The sequence below is a fragment of the Dipteris shenzhenensis genome, chromosome 11 (genome assembly GCF_047967505.1).
Source record: "Dipteris shenzhenensis isolate YYH24624 ecotype China chromosome 11, Dip_SZ_1.0, whole genome shotgun sequence".
NCBI classification, from domain to species: domain Eukaryota; kingdom Viridiplantae; phylum Streptophyta; class Polypodiopsida; order Gleicheniales; family Dipteridaceae; genus Dipteris; species Dipteris shenzhenensis.
The window spans coordinates 24,663,692-24,689,711 of record NC_141606.1 but is presented as its reverse complement, the minus strand read 5'-3'; the positions used below and the strand labels follow the sequence as shown (position 1 = coordinate 24,689,711).

Sequence of the window (26,020 nt, the reverse complement as noted above, 5' to 3'; positions counted from 1 at the left end):
TACTTGCGGGGCACTAATAGACTCTCTAGTCGGAATGAAGTGAGCCATCTTGGTTAGACGATCAACCACCACAAGGATAGAATTATACCCTCCTTGTGTTGCAGGTAGCCCTACAATAAAATCCATGGAAATGCTCTCCCACTTGCTTAGTGGTATTTCCAAGGGCTGTAAAAGTCCGGGTGACTTCACCCGCTCGGCCTTACTTACCTGACACGAGAAACACCGTGTCACATATTCATGAATATGCTTTTTCATCTTTGGCCAAAAGAAATCTCGCTTCACGAGATCATATGTCTTCTCGACACCTGGGTGTCCCGCACACGGGCTATCATGGCATTGTCGGATGACTCTCTGCCTGAGATCATTCTGACCAGGTACTACAACCTTGCCATTTCTAACTAGCATACCATCCCTTATGGCATATCTTGCATAAGTTTGGCCTTTTCTGGATGCCAGGTCATCCTTTTCATTTTCCCCGGGTTTTAACACATGAGCTTTAGGCCATAAGCTTTGGACAAACTCGTCCACCTTCTGAGTTTCTCTGATCTCGGTCATTAGAGCACTCTCTAATACCGTGAAACTCAGGTTGTGCATAATGCGAGACAACACATCAGCTACCTTATTATCTTTTCCTCTTCGGTACCGAATCGTTAGATTAAATTCCTGCATGAGCTCTGCCCACCTAGCTTGGCGGCCCCTCAAGTCAGGCTGTTTACAGAAATGTTTCAGAGTATCATGATCCACATCCACATAAAACTCTGAACCATATAGATAATGCCTCCATGTTTTCAAAGCATGGATAACAGCATACAACTCCAATTCATGAGTTGGCCAATTCCTTTGAGAGGGAGAAAGCTTCTTGCTTTCGAAGGCTACTGGCCTTCCCTCTTGAAGGACAACTGCTCCTACCGCAATGCCACTTGCATCGGTTTCTAGGAACAACGGTTTCTGGGGATCAACTATTTTTAACACCGGTCCTGAGACCACAGCTTGTTTTATGGTGTTAAAACTTTCCTGTTGATTCTGTCCCCAAACAAAGGGTACTTTATCTGAGGTCAGATCAGTCAATGGCGATACTATTCCGGAATATCCTTTGATATGCCTTCTATAAAACTGGACAAATCCCAAGAATGATCGCAATGCGGTCAGACTAATGCGGTCAGACTCTGAGGGATTGGCCAAGTTAGTATCGCAGCCACTTTCTTCGGATCCATTTCTACCCCCTGTGGAGTAATTATGAACCCTAAGTACTCAAGCCTAACCATACACAGTATAGTTTTCTTTTTATTCACGTAAAGACTGGCTTTCCTCAAAGTACTGAACACTATCCTTAAGTGTTCACAATGCTCAGTAACACTTTTACTGAATATCAAGATATCGTCAATGAAATGTACTACGAACTTTCCGATATACGGACGTAGTAAATCATTCATAAGCATGACGAAGGTCGCTGGAGCATTGGTAAGTCCGAAGGGCATTACCAAAAACTCATAATGACCAAACCTGCTTCTAAAAGCAGTTTTATGCACATCCTCGGCTCTAATCCGGATCTGATGATAGCCGCACTTAAGATCTATCTTGCTGAAAATCACGGCTCCATGTAATGCATCTAGTAAATCATCAATCCGAGCCATCGGATACCTGTGCTTAACAGTGATATTATTCAATGCTCTGTAATCTATACAGAGGCGAAACGTATCATCCTTTTTCCTCTTTAATATCACTGGTGAAGCAAAAGGTGAGAAACTTGGTTGAATCTGCCCCAACTTGAGGTATTCTTCTAGTTGCCTACGCACCTCCGCTTCTTCAGTAAAGCTCATTCTATAGGGAGGTCTATTTACAGGCTCTGCCCCCGGGATCAGTTCAATCTTATGCTGAACTTTCCGCTCTGGAGGTAACCCATAAGGTAGTTCATCCCTAAAACATTCAGAGAACTCCTCTGTTATAAGATTAGCCAGCTTGGCCATCTCATCACTTTGCGTAACATCAGTGCTAGCCGAAGACTCATCTACCGACTCTACCGATGCTGTGCAAAGGTATAAAGACTCTACTTGAGCCTTTCTGATTTCCATCACGGAAACCAACGGTCCCTGAGGTATATCTCTTTCACCTCGCAAGACATAAAGCACATCATTCATCTTGAATTGATATACGTGCTTTTTCCAATCAATGGCTGGATTCTTTCTAGAATGCCATGCCATTCCCAGGGCTATATCCGCATGAGCAAGCTTGGTTATTTCAAAATCAAGCTTCTCAGTATAGTCCTGAATCCGAAGCTCCAACTGGGTAACCCTTTGGTCCCATACTTCAGTTGAACTTCCATCAGCCATCCTGACTGTATACGCATAGTCAGATGGACTTGTCTTTAATTTCAGCCTCTTCACGAGCTTGGAGTTAATCACATTGTGAGTTGACGCTGAGTCAAACAACACAATGACATCATGACTGGCCACTTGCCCTTTCATTTTGATTAACTCCGTATCATTGAAGGCTGTATACCCCGTTGCTGCGGGCTTAGATAGGATGTTATCAGGTGCACTCGTCACTAACTTAGTAACAGACACACAGAACAAACAAGGTACTAACCTCTGAGAAGATCCCGCTAGCTGAATCTGCATCTCTTCCGCTCTGGGACTTCCCTGCATCTCCACGTCGCACTCTGAGATCACCATCTCAGCCATCCGACGATCTTTATTACGTGGACAATCTCTCCACTGATGAGGTTGAAGGCAACCAAAGCATAAGCCTTCTCTCCTCGCTTTTTCCCTTTGTTCCGGGTTCAAGGGAGACTTAGACCAAGCCCGGGCTGCCATTGGAGTTACTTTTCTCTTCACTCCAATGGTGGTACTTGGTTTAGGAGTTTCAGCCGGTCTCGCCTGCTTGGCTTGACCACTCGGCTGCGAACCACTCCCTCTACTAGTCCACTTCTTCTTAAACCCAGATTTCTTCGGATACCCATACTGGGTTCCGACCTGTGCAAACCCACTTGGCTTGCTGCCCTTGGCATCCTCGTAGTTCAGGGCTATAGCTATTGCATCATCTAGCGTGTTCGCGTACTTAGCCCGAACTTCCATTTTTATTCGATCATTCAATCCAAATATGAAATCTTTCACTTGGATTGATTGAGGCAGGGGTTCGTCAACCTTCATTACACTCTCTCGAAACTTATCAGTGTATTCTGCCACTGATAAATTTCTCTGACGAAGGTTCCCATATTGATCCCAAGCTCGGGATGCTTCGTCAGGAGGTAAGAAGTGTTTCCTGAACTCTCTTTTAAACCCCTCCCAGGTAGTGGATGCTATGCCATCTTTTTGTTGTTTAATCCACCACCGATCCGCAGCCTCACTAAACATATGGGTGGCCTCGCGGATCTTTTTGATGTCATTTCTGATCTCACAAATGGCGAACGCCTCGTCCCATTTGTGTAGCCAGGTCTCAATGACATCGGAGCTACGTCGTTCATCCGACCAGAATACTTTTCCGGTCTGTAATTAGCAATATTTGGCACTTTAGCCTTCCTAGGCTCGACCGTATGAACACTAGACTCCGGTTCCATTGGAGCCTTTCCCTTCTCTTCTCGAGAAGGTCTGGCAGACATACTCTGTAGCACTCTCCTAAGTTCCGATTGCCCTGCGTTGGCTTGTAATTGCTGCGCTAACAACTGTTGCAAGGCATCTTCCAGCAATGCAATCCTGCCAGATAAAGTGTGAGCTACTGGGCGCGATCCCTGCTGGGTCGGCCGGACTCCCGATTCACCAGGGTCCCTCCTGGAAGCCCCTTCTTCTGCTTCCATTTAGTTCAATAGGTGTTTTGTTTTGGGGTTTTAAAAAAAAATAAAATAAAATTTATAAACACCCTTAGAACACTGTAATCACAAACTGACACAATTCAGGGTACTGACACTCTGAACACAATTCCCTATACTAGAGAATTCCTGCAATCCCACATTCACACTGATCACGCATTTAATACAGGCATGTATCACATATGGCGCTTTTCCCTGTACTAGGGAAATTCCTGCATTCAAATTCTAACTGAAGCACACAGGCATCATATGTCCCTATAACATCGTAGACCGTAAACTCTATGCAAGCGGAGCATCAGCAAATTGACTCAAAAGAAGGAAACACCGAATTGACACAAGTGACAGAGAGCTCCCTGGTCTATGAACTCGTTCACCAGTTAGGCCCGCGAGATAGTCACAAATCCAGATGTCCACGAAACCTGCTCTCTGATCGAAACCTGTATAAGGGACTCAGGTCTAAACTCTGTCACGGATCAACCCTCCACGTACTGCCTGCTTGTGAATGATACGTGTCTGTCCAACCTTTGTAATCTCTGAGTTACTGATCGGCGCCGTGCCTTCAGGGGTCCCTGTTCCGTCAGGGTTACGGGAGCCCTGCTTCCGTTCCAGTCGATGACGATCTCCCACTCCTGGACTAGTACCTGCGCTAACGATCTACCCTCCAGCTAACCCCTCGAACTGCCTTCGTCAAAAGTGCGCTGCACAGCGACGTCGCGATCGACGCGTCACCTCATCTATAGTCTGGACGATCGACCAGACTACCATCAGCCCGTCACTGCTCACGGGCCGCTGCGAGATCGCCATAGTCCTTGCTTGTGGGCATCGCCGAATCACCAGCGATTCCACCAACCTACGGGACCCCAGGCTCAAGCCTGTTCGTTTGTCGATTCGTAGGCCCCCACGTTCCTGCGCTCCGTCAGGTCAACCCCACGCTATCAGCTCATCGACTTGCGCTGCCCACAGGTCTTACGCTCCATGCCTTTCCCCTACACGACTTGGGCTCTGATACCAACTGTTACAGCATTTCTTCACTCATCTCTGATCTCACTACAGATATCACGGGAGTAGCACCTTACTTTACCTCCCAGCCAAACTCTGCCAAGACTTCCAAGCAAGAGAGAGAGAGCTGTCCAGAAAATCACGTCAAAAAAAAAAAAAAACCCCCTTCTCCACTCTTCTCTCACTAGCCTTGACAGACCCCAATTCCCTAGATAGATCTAGATGCCACATGTCATCCATATAGGGCCTTCCTAATGCAACATTTCACCCCTCTCTTGGGATGCATTTAATTCCTTGCCCCTAGGCACAATCTTTGCACTAGGCCCTTGGTCTCTGATCTATCTAGTCTGGTGCTATCAGCCCTCACCTAGGACCTTGACATTAATCCCTCCCGATCATTTACATAAAGCGCAAACACATATATTACAAAGATAGATCCTATAAGGGAAATGTCGACTGATTCTTCCGAGGTCATGCTACCTCGGCTAGAGCGTAACACTTCTAATGCGGGATACCCTCTGGTGGGATTTCATTTTCTATCAGACCCTTGCCATCATAAAGCGATCCTTCTTGTTGCGGATTCATTTTTCCACAAGCACGGTGTCTCTCTGTCCAATGTATTTGTTGGGGAGGGTGGGCTTGAATTGGCCATAATCATTTGAAGCTTTGTGAGTCGAGGGTTCCTCTTTACATTTCTCTTCCTTTCATGTTTTCTTTACGAGTGCCGGATACATCTCTGTAAGCATGGCATTCATTGCCCTCAAACTTGATTGGAGGCTGCTCCCATCTTCTCATCAGGCTCAATGAGCTTATTCATGAGCTCCCACATCAGGGGTGGTGAGCTCTTTTTTTACTAGCAGTTTTCCTTTCCCCAGATGTCTCTCACCTTGAGTTCCACTTTGGTCTCCATATGTTTCTCCATTAGCTCACTCTTTGGTGCAATATTTTACCCTTCTACCTTTTCATTGTTGGCTACATGTTTTCTCCAGTCGTTAAGTTTGGAACCTGGCTTCCATTTCTCCTTCGAAAGTGGGAGTGCTCCATTTGATGCCATTCTTTATTAGCAGGCTGTGGGATGCCTTATTTGCTTATGTCATACCCGGCCTAATTTGCAGTATGCCATTTCCCAGTTAAGCAAATACATGCACAAGCCTAACACACAATTGGCAGGTAGTGAAGCGGGTATTCCGTTACTTGAAGGCACATGTAGCATTTGGGACTGTTATATGGTGATCAGTGTTCTCTGGATTTGCATGCATTCACGGAGAATGATCGGACAGGTTGTTATGACATGAGGTTGTTTCACAGTGACTATTGTTTTATGCTTCGCAGCAAGAAGCTATCAGAGTCGTGCTTATGTGGAAGCGCAATTTCAAGTTACATCACTCAATAAACTTAGAATTTCAAATAGCTATTATTTGAGATGAACATCTACACATGCACCCGATGGGGTGTACATGTGCTACTTGGGCTAATCCTAGGTATATTTCTTTATTACAATGATGCTCAGCTTCAATAACAATAGTAATGGAGACCCTCGGACAGAACCTAGGGCAACCTTGAAATCCTAGGACATGAGTAAGTAGTCCAACATCTATACAATTATCTCCTTGATGAATGAAACATGAGAGAACTTAACAAATAAAACTGTATAAAAAGTAACTATTGGCCCAAAACTTGCCAATCTCAGCAAAAGATCTATGAAATTGAATTGGCGCCAGCCTGTCTCTCAATCTTTTGAGGCTTGTCTCGGGTATGGGAAGTGGGAAAACAGCAGGTTGAAGGAGAATTTCAGCAAATCGTTAAGTTGGACAGTAGAAGGAGATCATGGAGCAGTGAAGAGTGAAGTGAAGTTGCCAGAGAGCAAGCGGACAGCAAGGAAGTTGGTTAGGAAGAGGGCAAATTTGCAAGGAGTGCAGGAGGGAGAGGGTGCAAAATTTGCTAGAGAGAGCGATTAGAGTGCTAAGAACTGATCCCAAACTTCTTATGGACCTAAAGTGAAAGCGGAAAGCAAAAAAAAAAGGCTGACAAAGCTATAAAAAGCTGAAAAACGATTTCTAATATCTTATTTTCTAATTGTAGTATTTGATTGGCTATTCTAGGCTAGAATAGTTTTTAGGAATTATGTTAATCCTTCAATTAGGTCTCTTAAACATTTGTTGATGACTTCACAAGAAACTAATTTCCTAAAGATAGTGCTTGCACCTTCTAAGAATATCAATTACAGCAAGCAATTCTTTTCTTAAACAAGATGCACTGAATACTTGAGACTGTTTCTATGTCCTTGAGGAAGGAGTTGGTAAGAGTTTGTAGCTCTCATGTCTCATTTACGTTATAGATTCAGCATTAATGTAATGAAGAGGTCTAATTCCTGGTACATTGATGCTGTTCTTAACAAGGTACTATTATGCTCTTCATCACTTGTTATCTGCTTGTTTTGATGCTCAGAATGAGTAAAATGTTTAACCTGGGGTTTATGCATATTATGCTTTCCAAATTGTTCAGTTGAAGAAAGTTCCAGAGAAGGGTCTAGGAAAGCACAAGCGCAGCTTTGAGCGTGTAGATGCACTTCCCTGCTCCCTTCTACAAGTGTGCAGTTGCCAGTGCTGCCAGTGTTCCGCTGCCAACCAAGGGAAACGGACAGCAGAGCCATTGGAGCCAGACGAGAAACATCATCAAAATGGTATGTGGATGTGGTGGGGACGTAAAGTGTGGTTCTTAGATTATGTCTCAAGTTCAGACAGTAGAAATAAGTATTTATGGAGTTCGCAAAGACAAAAGTGAATGATGTAGTTGATAGTAGATTATGGAGGATTGTTTGCTACAGCCAAGCCCCTGCAGCGGAAATATTGCCAGAGATCATGCTACTCACACATACACCCACAACATTGTGCACAGAAGTAAATCATAGATGCACTCACAGATATTGAAGTGTATACAACACTGTAGGCAGCAAAACGATGCATATATAAAGCTCCACAATGGTGGACGAAACACAAAAGAGTCGAGTCATATACCCCACACCTGCAGCAAAGGGTTGCTCAAGAGTCAAGACAATGTGCCAAAATGGAGTGCAGATGCTCCTAGATCTGCTGTAGACTCCCTTCTTTGCTGTTTGCCTGCTCTAAGGCTTCAGTGGTTGTTGCTGGATGCGAGTGTTTGCCTACGGCCTCTCTTTTATAGAGGTGGAGGGGTTAGTCTGCCTGTTTACTGCTGATCCACTATTTCCTGTATTATGCTGTTATGTGCTCTGGTGCCCTTTTTGCCTGGTCAACTTAATGCTAGTGGCCAAGCCACCTAAGGGCAGGTCCCAGCCTTATATACCCGTCCTCAGCCATGCCTGATAGGGCTGCCACGTGGGCAAAAAGGATGCCATGTGGGCAGATTTGAGAGGCCAAGGGATGCTGTGACAGGCTGCCATGTAGGCCCTTCCCTATTAGAGGTGTCTCTCTCCCTTGTATCCTCATTTGGGGGCTCACATGTGGGAAGATGACCTCTTTCTTTGACACATCCTCTCATCAACCCAATGTCGGTGATGCTCCATCAGGGAGAGATCTTGGGAACAGGTCTATGAGGTCCTCAAACACTAATCCATGCGGACACACACTCATCTGTCCATATAAGGCTATCATAGGCTTAGCCGGAGGTATCTCCACCCAACCTACTTGCCTCTCATAAACGTATCATGTTCACGTCATGAACACACGTCTCAAAGCGTCCCCTAGACCTAAACATCCTTGGTATCTCCCATTGTGTCCATTTAGGTCCTATGAGATCCACACAATGCATGTGTGACACATTTGCCCCTCGGCATGTGACCCTAATACAATTGCTATGGACACTAACCTTCACAAAGGAAACTCCGGGATATCAAGTCCTCTTCAGCCCATACCAAGAACCCCAACAACCAATCTTTGGCCATTTTACTCATTGCAAAATGCCAAACGCCAACCAAGCCTTAGTTTACACGTTTTGTACATTTAAGTAAATAAACATTTCATGGTCTCTCTAATTTACAGTCCTTGTTGGGAAAAGTTGTAGCTCAGGTGTGGGAACAATAGGCCTAGATGTGTGGGCGTGAATGTGTCCCTATGTGAGTCACTTGGGCCACTCGTGTGGGGTTTCCCTTCTTGTGAGTTAAAGGTTACTTGACCCTTTTAGGTTAGATTTGATCCTGTGGTATGACCTCGACTATGAGGTGTATGGGTTTTAGAAGATAAGGCTAGCCAGCCTACAAAATGGCAGCTGTACCTTCCATCAATCAATCCAAGGAACGAATACTTTGCCACATCTGGCTTTGCCATGTGACTTGCTTCTCTTTTATCATTTTCTAACAAATGGTATCAGAGCCATGTTTTCCTCCATAGGCTATAGCTTCCTTCTGTTTGAGTACACGCTATTATCTACAAAGATCTGCACTAGTTTTTAGCCTTTGACGTCACCAGACTTGGAGAAGATTTATTTTCAATCTGTTGCCTTCAAAAATCTTCGCTTCTCACAACCGTTTACGCCTTGGTCTTGCGATTATGCTTAGCCATGCCTTTGAATTCGTGAGAACTATTATGCTTCCCTCTACTACGTGAGAATCGTTATCAATCAGAACTATTTTTGTCGTTTGCCTAGTGTGCTAGCAGCGTAGAGCCAACCCAAGTGTTGTTGATTCTGAAGACACGAATTGTGAACAGGGTCTTGACTGATCAACCTACAATGCCTCTTAGATCCCAGGATCCTGTGGGCATGCGGGATTGAGTGACAAAAGATCGAAAGTCAGTGAGATGGAGAGTGGAGAACCCAGGCATGCGACGAACGCTACTTCATCTTTCTACACTCATGTTTGAGCCTGTGCATCCTTTTTTTCTTCCACTTGGCTCTCTTGATGGTGTGAGGACAGAAGGAGACCGAAGGCTTCTTAGTAGATCGAAAAATTAAAACACCAAGTAACAAAGAGCAATAGGTTCTAGAATTGCGTGCAACAACGACGACGATGCACAATTTTTTTAAATGAAACCTTGGTATTGAGGTTTTGGTCTTAAAAGGCTCCACGTCAAAGCTCCGTTAGCGTTGCCATGTTTAGCTCCACACTTCCTTTCTTCCTCCCGACCTATAGTCTATCATTGTGCCACCATAATGCAGTGCTATTGGCGCTCCCTTTTTCTCTCTCCATGGATTTGCTGCAACTGCGCTGAACCTTGACACCAAATGATGTTCAAATCGGAGCTACTTTTGTTTTTATGAAAAAGACGAGAGGCGCTTGAGGAACATGACACCATGTTAATGCAGGTCGGCCATTCGCTTTGCTGATTCCTGAGCATATTGTTGCAGCCTATTTGGACCTTGTGAATCTGGCTGACCAAATTCAACGACTTGCACGTCTACTTCTGTTGCAAGTATCGCCACTCTCTACTTGATCTTTTCTTTTTGCTTCTTAGCGTTATGGTACTATCTTCTCAACAAATTGCATTATCTTTGGTGGAAAAATTCTCTGGAAGTGGGTTCCCTACATGGTGACAAAGATGCAGCTAATTCTTATGTCAGAAGGCTCTAGGAGGTTAGATCTGGAGAAGAAGATGAATCTTCCAGCCCAGATCGAAAAAATTGCAATCAGAAGGTCATAGCCATTATTGGGCTCGGACTTGCTAATTCTCTAGTGCACCACATCGACTTCAAGTCCACAACCAAGCAGATTTGGGAAAGACTTTAAGGTATTTGTGGCAATAAAATCACCAATTCGAAAGTGTTTTTGTCATTTGAAACGAAAGTTTTATGATCTCAAGATGGATGATGGTCAAGAACTGATTGACCATTTGGCTAAGTTTGGATCACTAGTTCAACAATTGGCTAGTCTCAAATGTGAGCCGTTGATGCAGACAAGGTAGTTGTGTTAATTACAAGTATGCATGATATTTCTCCTTTTGAGCATATTTTAGAAATACTGCGTGTGGCAGTCACCACTTATGAAGATCTTGTTGCGTTGCTCCTTGAAAAGAATAGAAGAAACAAGGAAGATCTAAGTGCCAGCAGCTTAGACTTTAGCTCCTCTTTGGTAAGCCAAACTAAATGGAAGAAAGGTAAAAGAATCCAATACAGATAATGTAAAAAGTTTAGACATATTGAGGCCAATTGCTTCAAGAAGATGGGAAAAGAGGAAGAGAAGAATCATGCTAATCTTGCAACTAAAGATGAAGTAGAGGACATACCGAGATAAAAGAGCTTCATGCTGCTACTGCCCAAGTCAAACTTAATAAGGATGATGATCTTTATGATGAATCTTGGGCTTTGTGACTTGTCACGTGTATGCTTGAGTTAAAAAGGGTACTTTGTCCTAGGTAGTCCCCCAAAAATGATTGTATATTCTTATTGTTTCGTTTGAGTTTGGTCTTCTCTTTTTGATGTTGGGTCTCACCATCTTTGCTTTGAAGGGGGATTTGTTGGACAAAATCGTAGCCAAGGTGTGGGAACACTAGGCCTAGAGTGTGTGGGTGTGGATGTGTCCCTATGTGAGTCACTTGGGCCACTTGTGTGGGGTTGTCCTTCATGTTAGTGAAAGGTCACTTGATCCTTTCAGATTAGATTTGATCCTTTGGTATGACCTTGTAATGAAGGGGGAAAAGGGACAATTTAGAGGCCCTTTAGATGCCTTTTAGGTGGGAAATGTGGAAGGACTATATAAGTTCCCATCCACCACTTATTGTACACTTTTTTGATGTGACATCTAATCATATCCCCAACCTCCTTCCTCCTACATGCTGCCTTCACTCTCTCTCCCAACCTCTCTCTATCTCTCTCTTCTTGTTACGCTCAAGTCGAGGTAACATGACCTCAGAAGGGTCAGTCGGCATTTTCCTTTAAAGGATCAATGCTTGTATTATATTTGTTTGGGCTTCATGTAAATGATAAAAAAGGAATAAAGGTCAAGGTCCTTGGTGAGGGTGACATGGCACTAGACTAGGTGAATCTAAGGCTAAGGGACTTTAATGCATTAAATGTGCCTAGAGGGAAATGTTTTAAAAGATATCCCAAGAGAGGGGTAAATAATGCATTAAGGACCCTACAATTATGACATGTGGCATACTAGATTCATCTAGGGAGTTTTGGGGCTCGTTGAGAATATGCAAGCATGAGCTTTTACGTAATCATCTATCCGTGAGCTTGCTACCAACGAGGTTGGCTGGGAGGAGAAACCAAGTGCCAGTGCTCGTGATTCCACGAAAAGAAGGCAGAAATCAGTTCTTAATGTTTCACTTCTCCTCACCCTTCTCTCTCTTTCCTCCTCTCCCTCTTCCCCTTTCCTCACTTCTCACTCCTTCTCCCTCTTTCTCTCTCTTCCCCGTGCCAATTCTATCCCCTTCCCCGTGCTAATTCTATCCCAATGAGTCGGCCATCGCGCCGGTCTCGTGTCACCGTTAAGCCTGCCATCGCCCATCGTTGTTAGCCCCTACCCCTTTGCACCCGTGATGCCTGTGGAGGTCCTGTGATGCCTGTGAGACCTCGACGCCACCACCTGCGCTCGAGCTTTGCCCAGCCTCACATCGCCGTGCAACCGGCGCTCTCCGTCGCTCTCGTGCGACCGCCGCCCTCTTGGCCACTCCCACGTTGCTTGCAAACACCTTAGCCTAAAGCTCTATTAATTCCTAGGTTAGATTTTAAACAGGGTTAATATGTGGTTAAGGTTAGGTTTAGGTGTAGTTAGGTTAGTGGTATGGTTAGATAGCCTGGGTTTAGTTAGAGGGTTCGGTTAGCCTAAATGAGTGCCCTAAGAGTCTTAGGCTAGGGGTGTCATAATTGTCCTAGGTGTGTTAGGAACCCCCCCAACCCCCTCTTAAAACAAAAAAAAAGGGTAAAAACTCAAAATTTCAGCCTCTTTTTAGGGGCCTTTCACAGCCCCGTTTGGAGTCATTTTGCCTCCGTTCTGAAGTCTCTTCATTGATCTTTCTCTCGAGCTTCACCATCGGCCTTTTTCGTGGTTCTACACACTATATTAGGTGCTCATTACAGCTTGGTTTTGCTGTCTACTTCTTTGAGTCCGCTTCATTTCCTTTCCTGCTTCGAGCTTCTTTCTCCCGTGACAATCACCATGGCACCCAAGCGTGCCCCTCATTGATGGAGAGTGTGAGGGAGAGATAGAGTAGGGAGTAGAGAGACACACTCACAGTAGTCACACACCAGTGGGTGGGGATAAAAGAATGAGTGGTACCTCCCCAAGTACACACAAGTATATATATATGGATAAGACTAGGGTCACTAAGTACCTAAGTACAATGTGTACTTAGTGTACTTAGTAGTACTAGATTAATACTGTTACAAGGGTGGCCAGTGCCTTTACCCCAACAACCTCCCACTTAAAGGCAGTGTGCCCATAAGAGAGAGTAAAAGAAAAAAACAGCAATATACATCATTATGTACAGGACCAGTTGGTCTGCTTATCCAATACCCATAAGCCGTCTGCAGTGTGCAAACCGCTCAGCAGCCAATCCTTTTGTCAACAGATCTGCTGGATTGTCATCAGTGTGAACTTTCACAAGCTGAAGTTGCTTGTTCTCAAGCACCTCCCTGATAAAATGATACTTCACGTCGATGTGCTTCGTCTTTGCATGAAAAACAGGATTTCGTGCCAACTGTATGGCACTCTGACTGTCACAATGCAACAATGGAGTATCACTAGAGTAGCCCAAATCTGCCACTAGCCGAGATAGCCATATAGCTTCCTTGCACGCCTCAGTGGCTGCAATATATTCAGCTTCTGTAGTAGACAAAGCAACGCATTGCTGCATTCTAGATACCCACGACACTGCACCTCCAGTGAAAGTGAAAACATAGCCGGTAGTAGACTTTCGGGTATCAGGGTGACCGGCATAATCAGAGTCTGTATAACCCTGCACTTTTGCATCTTGACTGCCGAAACATATACACAAGTCCTGTGTACCCTTTAGGTATCTCATGACACCTTTCACTGCATTCCAATGCTTCTTGCCAGGTTTAGCCATGTATCTGCTAACCACTCCCACTGCAAACGCAATGTCGGGCCTGGTTGCAACCATAGCATACATGAGACTGCCACACGCTGATGCATACGGGATCTTTGACATCTCAGCTCTCTCAGCATCTGTCTGAGGGCTGTCCAAAGCACTGATTTTCACATAAGGAGGTAATGGAGTACCAATACTCTTCCCTCCCTCCATGTGAAATCTCTGCAAGACCTTGCCAATGTATTCCTTCTGAGACAAGTATAGCAACCGCTTTTTCCTATCCCGAAGTATGCGCATACCCAATATATGGTTGGCATCACCAAGATCCTTCATATCAAAGGTCTGGTGCAATCTCTTTTTCAAGGCATTCATTTCCTTATGAGATTTTCCAGCAATTAACATGTCATCCACATACAAAATGAGGATAAGTAAACTGCCATCTGAAGCTTTCTTGGTATATAAGCAGTGATCAATGTCACTTCTCCTGTAACCCTGGGTTCGCATGAATGTATCAAACTTATGATACCATTCCCTGGGTGCCTGCTTTAGACCATAAAGACTTTTCTTCAGTCTGCATACAAGCTTCTCTTTGCCCTTCACTGTAAAACCCTCTGGCTGCTGCATAAAAATCTCTTCATGTAAATCACCATGAAGAAATGCTGTTTTGACATCCATTTGGACCAAGTCCATATCTGCATGTGCAACCAATGCTAATACAGTTCTGAGTGTTGTCATCTTAACAACAGGAGAGAATATCTCGTCAAAGTCAACACCATATTCCTGCTTGAACCCTTTGGCAACCAGTCTGGCTTTATGCCTTGGCTTTTCACCAGGTGTGACTTTAAGTCTATAAACCCATTTGCATGGCAGTACCTTCTTACCAGTAGGCAAGGGTACCAATTCCCAAGTGCCATTCTTGTGAAGACTGTTCATTTCAGACTTCATAGCAAGATCCCATTGAACCTTGTCTGCCCTCTGCCTAGCCTCTTTGTAGCATGAAGGCTCTCCACAATCAGTGAGCATCAAATAATCAATGCCTGGAACAAATCTTTCTGGCTGCCGCGTCTGTCTGGTTGACCTTCTAACCCAAAGACCATCATCTTGAGCTGGCTGTCCAGCCTGTTCATCACCCAGATAAGGTGGCTGTTCCATGTTTCCTGGCTGCACTTGCATGTCAGGAAGATCACCTAACTGTGTCTCATCCATTGGGATGTTTTCTGCCATAACTGGCTGTCCATTAGGATCTGCTGCAGCATCATTTAATGGCTGATTATGCTGCTGTTGTGGCTGATTTACAGCCTGTCTGTGTTGCCCATGATGCCTGTCATCATCAATAGTTACTTTTAAAGGTTCCTGCTGTACAACAGGTTCCTTGAACATGATGGTTTCATCAAACACGACATCATTGCTGCGTATAATCTCACCTTTGTCACCATAACCTAGGAATATGCATTTAAGAGACTTTGGATCCAGTTTAGTTCTGTCCTCCCTGCGTACATGCACATACGCGACACAACCAAAGACCCGTAGGTGTTTGTAAGACGGAGGCTTGCCCGTCCATGCTTGTTCAGGCACACCACCACATAGTCTCTTGTTTGGTGACCTGTTAATAAGGTGCACAGCTGTCTTTACAGCTTCAGCCCAAAATGTGTGGGGCAATGCAGCATGTGACAACATGGATCTGACTTTTTCTTGAATGGTCCTGAACATTTTTTCAGCTGTACCATTTTGTGGAGGATCATATGGTGCAGACAAAACCCTTTGGATACCCTTTGCCTCACAGAATTCTTGAAATTCTTTGGACAAGTACTCTCCACCATTGTCAGATCGTAAGGCTTTCAGTTTTTTGCCTGTCTCATTTTCAACTAGTGCAACAAACTTAGTGAAAGCCTTGAACGTATCACTCTTCTTTCTGAGAGTGTAAACCCACACTTTGCGGGTGGCGTCATCTATGAATGACAGTATGTACTTTGAACCTCCTAAAGAGAGTGTAGGCATCTCACACACATCTGTATGTACTAGCTCCAAGAGCTGTAATTTCTGATTTGACCTTCTCTTATGAGGTATTTGTACTTGACGACCGTAGAGACAAAATTCACATTTCTGCAAATCTGAATATTTTAGACTCGGCAAGTAACCAAAATGAGCCAATTGCTCCATTCCCTTAATACTCATATGACCAAGCCGGCTATGCCACAATGAAATCTTTGGCAGCTCGGTGGCATTTACATCAGAATGCGGACAATGTCCAGCATGAAGTGAGTACAAAGTATCAACCTTAGGACCCCTGGCAATAGCCATTGCCCCTTTACTGATTTTCCATTTCTGATTACCAAAGGTGGTAAGATAACCATCATCATCCAACAACCCTGTGGAAATCAAGTTCTTCTTCACTTCAGGAACATGCCTGACCCCTTTAAGCATTAACTGCTGGCCATTTTCAAGAACAAGCCTGACATCACCTATACCAATGATAGAACATGCATGGTTATCACCAAGAAAGACAACTCCCTTCTGCCCTCCTGCATATCTGACAAACAGATCTCTGTAGGATGTCACATGAAAGGAAGCACCTGAATCTATAATCCAGGAAAACATATCTGATCCATCACCAGCATGAAGTGTATGAGCCTCCAGTGAAGAGGTGAAACATATCTCATGTCCACTGTCACTGTCACTAACATAAGTAATATTCAGCTCTTCTTTTTCTTTGCCCTTAGACTTGCCTTGAGCCTTGCCTTCTTTGGCTCTCTGGTCATTCTTCTTTTGAAAACACTTTTTCTCAATATGTCCCTTCTTGCCACAATAGTTGCATACAAGATCACTCTTAGAGCGGGACTTGCTCCTTTCTCTTTCTTTGTCTTTACCACGTGTTTTGGACCTGCTGCGTGCATTCAAAGCATTTGACTTCCCAATAGCATTGTTCTTTCTGTTCATCTCTTCCTGTAGAAGAGCACTCTCCACATCTGCAAATACCAGAATGGTTTTTGAGTTGCTGGTAGAAGTCCTGAATGTGTCCCATGACTCAGGTAGAGAACATAGGATGAGTGTAGCTTTCAGCTCATCATCGAGCTTCAACCCCTGGTTGATCACCTGGCTGAATATGCTGTTAAACTCAATAATATGAGTGGACATAGCTGTCCCTTCCTTCATTTGAAGACCAACAAGCTTTTTTAGCCAGTAAGCTTTTCCCGTGGCACTTTTCTTGGCATAAGTATCCTCAAGACGTTGCCACATCTCCCACGCAGTAGGTTCATCCCTGATGCCTACAACCAGTGAATCAATAACTGTAAGCATAATGGTCGACCTGGCCAAGCCGTCCATCTTCTCCCACTGCTCATCAGTAATGTTGGAAGGCTTAACACCCTTCTCCTTTATAGGTTTGTACTGGTCCTTCTGCATCAACACATTGTAGCACTGTGTCCTCCATATGTCGTAGTTTTTAGCTCCTTCGAGCTTCTTTATCTGGAACAAGGACGACACGTCGCTGCTGGAACTCATGGTAAATAAAATAGAGTTTGACTCCCTGTAGTCGTGCAATTAAGCACTAGTTACTCCAAGAAAATTCCCCCGCAGCGGAAGTACGATCAGAAAATGAACTTGGTACTGTTTCAGTGGCATAAAACCAACTGAAAGTTTTTCTCCCACTTGCTGCAGAAACAGTACAGCAATCTGTTCCTGTCTGTTTTGCTGGCGAAAGTGTGGTACAGCTCTTTCAAAGTGCTCCAGAAAAATCCCAGAACTATTTTGAAAAAATAGCAGTACTTTTTGACCTTTTTGACAGTAAAATCTGGTCAAACTTGCTGGTTGACAGTCCCGGACTGTCAAAAAACAGTGAATCTCAGATTGTGGATGAAGATCTCTGATTTTAGACCTCCATATGCTCCAGAAACTTCTCCCCCAACTGAATTCACAGTTTGGAAGTGAGATTGCTCAAAAGCCCTTTGAAAGCATGAAGAAAATCAGAGATTTGACCCCAATTAAAAGATTGATCTTTGACCAAAAAAAAACTGTAAGTCAAATTTGCACTTTTAAAGCATAGTAGTGCTGTACGAGATAGCCTGATGCATGTAGAGTGCTCCCACTTGACAGATTTCTGGTCAGGCTACAAAAGCCCCAAATTTGACTAAAGTCAAACTTGGTCAAAATCGACCAAATCTGTACCAAATGTGGATGTACTTGCAGCAACAAACTAAAGCATTTGTCCCAAGCATAATAGCATCAAAAGCCCCTTGAATTGGCTGCACAGTCCGTGCATTAACACAGTAAATGGCATCAACTGCTACTGCTCACAAGGCATGTGCGGGTACACACTGACAAAAGCATAAACCTCTGCCCAAGTGTCAAGCATACACACTTCTAGCACAGAAACTTTGGCAAGCTGCTCTGCAAATCCACAGGAACCTTCACAGCATAATCACCCTCTTCGGGCTGTCCAAGCATCAATTCCCAGACACAAAAGGCCTGCACACAACCCGGAGCTGTTACTGGAAGCCCAACTCAGTCACACAGCTCTCACAGGCTGTCAATAATGCCAAATCCCTGAAGTTCTGGCCTGCGCAAATGCAGCCCTTGGCTGCGATGTGCAGCCAAGCCCTAATTGTGGCTCGCAGCTTGGCTTGCAAGCAAGCGCAAAGGCGCTACTGCAAGCCTTTGGCTGCGTCGTGCAGCCACACGTGGGCTGAGCCGCCTCGTTCCTCGCCGTTCAGCAGCCCTTGGCTGCGCGCCGCCGCTCCACGCTCGCGCTCCGCCGTTCAGCAGCCCTTGGCTGCGTGCCGCCGCTCTGGCTATCGCTGCCCGAACTGCCGCCTTGCAGCCGTTGGCTGTGTTGATGCGATCCGTCCGTACGGCTGTACGGACGATGTACGGCCGTACGGACTTGTCCGTACGGTAGGGGTAGGCTAGGTAGAGAAAGGGAGGGGAAGCAGAGGGAGAGAGCCCGTTGGCTCTGATACCAGTTGATGGAGAGTGTGAGGGAGAGATAGAGTAGGGAGTAGAGAGACACACTCACAGTAGTCACACACCAGTGGGTGGGGATAAAAGAATGAGTGGTACCTCCCCAAGTACACACAAGTATATATATATGGATAAGACTAGGGTCACTAAGTACCTAAGTACAATGTGTACTTAGTGTACTTAGTAGTACTAGATTAATACTGTTACAAGGGTGGCCAGTGCCTTTACCCCAACACTCATGACACATTGCATGATAGTGATGCGGCTGCTCGCTGTGCATATGAGCACCCGTTTTTTGGACCCTTGCATGCACCACAACATGGGGATTATATTGATTTGGGTGATGCCTTTTTTGTCCCGCAGAGCACTGCCTTGATGGATGCCAGGCTACCTTTCGGCTCACATTTTTTTGCTTCTATGCAGGCTGAGCCATCTATACTGGGCTGACCTATAGGTATGCATCCATTCAGTACTGCACCGGTGAGTATATCTAGATCCCGTTTCCTGGACCCTTGCATGCACCACAGCATGGGGATTATATTGATTTGGGTGATGCCTTTTCTGTGCCGTAGAGCACTGCCTTGATGGATGCTAGGCTACCTTTCGGCTCGCAATTTTTTACTTCTACACAGGTTGAGCCATCTATACTGGGCCGATCTATAGGTATGCATCCGTTCAGTACTGCACCAGTGAGTGCCTTACGCTCTTACAGGGCTTTGCTTGAGGATGTGTGTGATGAGATGCCTTTTTCTCAGTGTGTGAGCTTTAAGCGTGAGGATTGCCCAATATTCTGGTGGGTACAACAAGAATTATGCAGCCAAGGACGTGAAGGATAAGCTCTCAGTCCATAAGTTTAAAGGGGACACTCGTACTCCCAATGAGTTGGAGGAGTGGATCACGAAGCTTAAAGAGTATTTCCGCTTCTACCCCAAGACTAATGAGGAGCGCATCAACTTTGCCAGTATGCTTTTTGCAAGACTATGCTCACACGTGGTGGTGCTATATGAAGGATTCTGTAACATGCAACGGGAATCTGATCGTGTAATTACAGCAAGACTTCTTTAAACCTTTAGCGAGGAATTAGTGTTATGCACCATAGAGAGAGAAAAGAGAGAAGGGTAGAGAGAGAATAGAGTCAACCGATTGGGTCCCTGTGCCCACTGAGGGTCCCCTTCCCCCAATCAAGGGAGAATTTGCTTTATACTCAGAGAACTGAGAAATACAAATAACACTCCTCAAGAGAGCACGGTAACACCCTTTTGAAGAGTACACTATGCACATGTATTGCAGACCTAAAGACCTGAGAGACAACGCTGACCAATACCGAAACCTTGATACTGTCCACAATGACAATGTAGGGCACTTTTGCAATGCAAGGAAGAGGCATGTGCTGTCCACCGGGATGCAGGGTTACTGTGTGAATGAGAGAGTGAAAGCTAGGAATAATAGATTCTAAATAGAGCTGAGAGATGACTGAAATATAGAGCTGAGAAGTGAGCTGTGCAAAACTGTAAATAGAACTGTAAAGAGCTGCTGAAACAGTTACCCAAACCTTACTCAATTTGCTGGTCCAACACCCCGCTGAAGGGCTGCATGTACTACAGATGGCTGATTGATGTCCAAGGAACTGAGGCTGATGAGGGCCATAAGATGGAAGGCACAGAGGCTGCTCCGAGGGCTGAAGGTAGGCTAGAGGAAGTGCTGAAGGTTGGAGGGCTTCTGAATGAGGAAAGAGGGCAGCCAAGGGCTCCTTTTATAGGGCTGGCTGGGCCAACCAGCAGGCTGTAAACAGCCGACTGAGTCGGCTGATTTACAAGCTGGTTGGCTTGGTTCCCGCCTATAAATGGCCGCCCCTTGGCTCATTTGCAAGGGGACTTTCTGGGGCAGCCTTTGCAGGCTGCCTTTCCTGCTTGCCTTGGGTCTTCTTGGTCAGCCTATGGGGGCCCCTCTTGGGCCTCTAACCTAGGCTATGACCTAGACCTAACTAAACCCTAGAGATTGACTTACGTAGCTTGTGCTTGACTGTCCTCGGACAAGGGCTCACAAAGGGGTCACATCATGCGACAAAATCCCCTATTAGGGAACTATTACGCACTTGTCGATGTAGCGAGTGTATCACACTGCACCCAAGTGCAGGGGTGCATGTGACAGATTCACCTCAAAGACCAACCACATGGAGGGGTTTTAAAGAATTGATGGTTACTACCTTCGTATCCCCACTGATCTTGGATCAGTACTTGGATGAATTCTATGCATTGTCGCAAACTGGTACGGTCCAAGCTTATTTGCAGCGCTTCTGGAGGCTTTCCTTATTTGTACAGGACGTATTTGAGAAAGGAAAGTTACTGCGTTTCATTCATGGATTGAGTCCTTCCCTGGTTGTAGATGTGAAGGCACATAACCCTCAAATTATTGAGCAGGCAGCCTAGCTTGCAGAAGTATTCGAGCCAAAATATTCCAGCAAGTATAAGAATGTAATGGGCAGCATGCATAGTACTGCACATGATTCTGAGAAGAAGCCTAAGTTGGGTGATTGGAATGATAGGAAATATGCAGAAGCATCCTTTCCATGGTTTCCTACTGTTTTAGGGAGTAAGATGTCCTATGCTAAGTCATACAGGCCATCATATGCCAAGCCAGGAACCAAGCCTACTGTTGGAAATGAAAAATCAGCAATTCAGCAGTATACCAGGGCCATAATGGATAGTAGGAAGAAAGCCAACTTGTGCTTTAAGTGTGGGGAGAAATGGACCCCTGAGCATCGGGATGTGTGTAAGATGAGGAACTCTGGTTCAGCAAGCTTAGCATGATCATTGAACTCTCTGATGAGGAGGATTTGGTTTAGGCCACATATTCCTTGGATGCCTCTCATGATGAGATGGCAAGAACACATGATTCGGATGAGGCTCTCGATACTGGAGCCACGAAGGGAGCTGATTTTCCTTTTAATCTGAGTGGTGCTACTGATCATGATGTTCATGGTATGCAATAAATTGACATTCAGCCCACTTGTGGCATGCGAGGTCGTAGGCCTACATCTTTTCTTGTGGAGCATCAGGTTAGGATGCTAGTGGTAATGCTCTTGTGGACGAAGAGGAAATTCATTGGGATGCCCAGTTGATGATTACTAATGCTTGATGGATGGATGTTGGCCCATGATCGCATGGAATGTGTGTGTGTGTGTTTGTGGGAGGCGGGGGGGGCGGGGGGGGGGGTGCATTGTATGCATACAAACAATTGACGATTACTAATGCTTGATGGATGGATGTTGGCCCATGATCGCATGGAAGGGAGATGTGTGTGTGTGTGGGGGGGGGTTCAAGCCTTGATCAGAGAAGATTGAGTGGCAAGAGTGGTGAGCAATGTTCCCAATCAGCCCACCTAATATCATGAACATCTGGGCATCCATGATCAGCAGGATGGATCCTCGTTGTCCTAATGTGGAGCCAGTCCCCTGCTTTGCCAAACTTCATGCTCAGTTCTTGTCGTTCGGACATTGATTGCTCCACAGAATCCTGATACCGTCCATTAAACCTCAACCTTCTGTGCAAGTAGATTTGTTTTGTTTCCTACAAATGTATATTTTTGGATAGTTTCTATCATAATTTGAATGTTGTTCTTTCTTACATGACTCACACAAATCCAAATTCTAAGCTTGAAACTATTAGACGTCACTCATGTCTCACACAAATCCAAAACTTTTAACAGTAACGCTTCTAAAAATCATGTTGTAAGCCATTTATGAAGGTCATTTATTGCAAAATTTGGGTTCTGATTCCATTTAAAATGTTTGCTTATGTATATATTGGATTCTGTGTCCAGCTTACATATACAACAGGATGAAAACACCAGGCGAATTGAGACCAGAGGAAATCAGTTTGAAGGGGCCTGTAACGAAGACAAAAGCAAGGAAGTCAAGTAAACGTATTGCTTGTCTTAATCCAGAAAGAAGTGATGTTACAGAACTGAAAGATGTGCCTATGGAAGACGCAGAAAATGCAGCAATGAAGGCAGTTGATGTCTTGGCCAACAAGAATTATACTGAGAAAGAAATGGAGGGGACTGCTTGTAAGCCGGTACAAGAAACTGGGTGTATTGATGCAAAAAAGAAGGTGAGGTTTAGTTTGGAAGATAATATGGAATTTTCCACTGGAGAAAAGGGAGGCTCAGAAAAAAGTCCTGAAATGAAGGAAACTGGAGAGGGAAAGGTCGGAGTGAATGTTGCTAGTGACAAACTTGTTAAAAACGACTTCGACATTTCAACTGGCACAGTCTGGGTCCAGAAGGCCTCTTGGAAATCTTTGGTAGGAGAAACAGGCCGTCTTTCTTTTAGTTTGGGCAACATACTGGGCCAAAGGCTTGGCTCATCACCAGCCAGTGCAAAAGAAATGGATGATTTGTCATCAATGGACGAGTATCCTTCAGCACCTTTCCTCCAGCAGATTGGTTCACTGGTAAGCGAGCCCAAGCATGAACATGCCAATACGTCCTCAAAATGGTCTGATACAGATGAGAGTAAAAGAGAGAATAAAGTGGTCCATTTTAGAAGCTCAATTCCAAGATCAGAAAGTCACCAGTTGACAGAGTCTGCAGAAGGGAATCCTATGAAGGTTCATGGTGGTCAGGATAGGATTCCTGAGAGCATAAGACAAAAACAGCAAGGAGGAGATGCACGGAGGCATGATTCTGAATTGGAACCGGTCCAAACAACAGAATTACAACTAACATCCTCTGTTGTGGATGGCAGTGACAAAGTTTGTACATTTATGAGGTCAGCAAATTCAGAGCAAGAGTGGTTAGAGTCAAAACGTATTGTGAAAGAGATGGTGAAGCGGAGCAGAAAGGATGCTCTGCGAAGCAGAAAAATGTTTTCTACACCTAGATATAGTTATTGAGAGCCTGCTGGCCTGCTGTCTTTTTACCTGCCCAAACATCTCTTAATTCTACTCCTTTTGTTCATTACTTGCCTTTTGCTCATTTTTTTCTGTTGATGTTTCTCAAACCAGACTTTGATTTTCAATTTTTGTTGGGGGGAAGTGGGATGGACTTGAACACTGTGTTGGGAAGGATTTCTTGATGTACATTCTTCTTCTCTTCATCGTTTGGTTGAAATTTGTCTGTGCATGTGCCCAAGCGACTAGACTTTTGGACATTGGGGTCCCTTTGGGAGAATCAAGTGTTACCCTACATTGAAATGTTGATGATGAACTAGTCTTAAGGCTTGAACTCAATTTCATTAGTAAAAAAGAGCGCTCCTTGAAGCATAGTTTGGCACCTGGTTTGTACATTACCTTGAAAGGCTATTGTAAGTCAACACAACTGTAGTTAAAATTCCTAAAGATGTCATCAAGGGCATGATAGAAAGTGTGGTTTTATAGAAAGTGTGGTCTTTGACTTCATTATAATTTGTGCCAATCCATTTTTATGCCTATATGTTACATCTTGTTGTAAACTCCAATTATGTTATGTCCCTTTCCCATGAATTGAAAAATTAACATAAGTAAAATCCCCCCAAAAAAGTTTGAAAATTTAACCTAAGCCCCCTTAAAAAGTAATCTCTCCCCTTCCTTTTGCTTGCCGCCTACCCCTTGCCTCACCTCACTCCCCTCTCGCTTCTCGCCTATGCTTGCCTCGCTGCCCTCCCTTGCTCCTTGCCACCCTCTACCTTGTCGCCCTCCCCCTTCTCATTCCCTTCTCCTCTCGTGCCCCTTTGCTCGCAGCTATCCTTGCCCATTGCCTTCCTCGTCCTCTCCTTCTGCTCTTGCTTGCCCTTGCCACTCTCTCTCTCCCTTCCTCTAATGAGTATATTGACATGATGGGTCAAGTTTCTTTAAAATCTTTAACATACGATCTAAAACTCCGATAAGCATACTACCAAAGTCAATAGGTTTTGGTTTTTGCATATAAAAATCACATGTAAAAAAACCAATTCAATCTACAATATGAAAATTCACATTAAATGACATTGGTTTGCCCTCCCTTATGGTAGCAACAACAATACTTGATTAGCCTATCTTAGCCTAGCACCTAAACCAATTTGTCTAACACAATCTAACTAAGCCTAATCTAACAACCTAATCAAACTAATTGACCACCTAATTGCGAGCAAGCCAAAAGGGACACTGTGTCCATCATAGCTAGCCTATAGCTTGCATGTACCCCATCGCCACTGTTGCTTTCATTTGCTTTCGTCATATCCAGTAGGGGGTGGGATAGCTAACCTAATAGAGGAGTTGCTGAGAGGTGCAAGGGGGTAACTCTATTGAGAGGGGTAAGGGAAAGGGTGCAAGGAGGGAGAGGGTGAAGAGGGAGAGGAGTGAGGGAATGGTGATTGAGAGATTCATGGGGCTGATTGAGAAATCAGTGGAGTGATTTGTGGATCTGGAGATGCTCTCCTTTGGGGCACATGCATTGTATCAGTTGCCCATATCAGGGCCTCTCCACTCTTGAATAAACAACTCTATTTGCTTCATTTTTTGATTCTTTGCTGCTGTTCCATCATGTGGTATCAAAGCCACATCCGCCCTCCTTGAGCCCTCTTTGAGTGCCATGTCATCATCTTCCCCAAATGGAGCTTTTCTTCATTTTCTTCCCACAAACTTTGCTTTATCTTGTTCTCTCCATTATCTAAGCCATTTCCCCTATCCTCTGAGCTGAACTATCCTTGTGTTGGGGCAAATGCGTGGCTAGGAGGAATCAGACAATGGTTGCGTATTTTTCTCATGCCAACACACTTTCCAGCCACTGAATATTTGCATAATTCTCCCTGGAGGAACCACCATTCACAAAATGGCTCTAGCTACTATTGGGAGACGCTACAAGGAGCATGTTGATGAAGTTTGGTCCCATTTGGTCCAGTAATCTGCTCGCAATCAACCAAAAGACAGTTGATCTTCCTCATACAATGCCATGTGATTCTTGAAGAATTGGTGCAATTACTTTTCGTGGCTTCTTGCTTGGGTTATGAGCTTTGAATCAGTTCCAAATGCCCTCTCTAAATTGCTTCTAATCGCTTCAATTTTGGCCTACAAGTTCATTGTTTCATGGTTGACTATTTTTGGGATGTTTGACTGTGTTTGATAGAGTTAACCAAGTCAAACTGAGAAATTTCTTGAGGGCTTTTGTTCCCAGCATGCTATTTGACTTTGGAAAGAATTGGTTTAACTCTCTTGACTTTGATTGTCTTGAATGATTGAGACATTTGTAACCATTGGTCAAGAGAATGATTTATCTTTGTAAGGGACTAGACACTGCCATATCAGTGGTAAGACCTTCCGTATGACCTCCAAAACCA

The 26,020-nt window shown here is 44.6% G+C and overlaps 1 protein-coding gene across 2 annotated transcripts in view; it reads left to right on the top strand.

Annotated features, from left to right (window-relative positions):
* The window catches only part of ROS3 (RNA-binding (RRM/RBD/RNP motifs) family protein), a 30,357-nt gene extending 6,490 nt beyond the window's left edge, over positions 1 to 23,867 (top strand). For both annotated transcript variants that reach the window (XM_087381020.1, XM_087381019.1), the window contains 2 exons: positions 7,310 to 7,487; positions 22,549 to 23,867. In XM_087381020.1, the coding sequence (XP_087237146.1) occupies positions 7,310 to 7,487; positions 22,549 to 23,621 (1,251 nt within the window). In that variant the 3' untranslated portion in view covers positions 23,622 to 23,867. The remainder of the gene's footprint in view (positions 1 to 7,309; positions 7,488 to 22,548) is intronic.
* Positions 23,868 to 26,020: the final 2,153 nt, after the last annotated feature.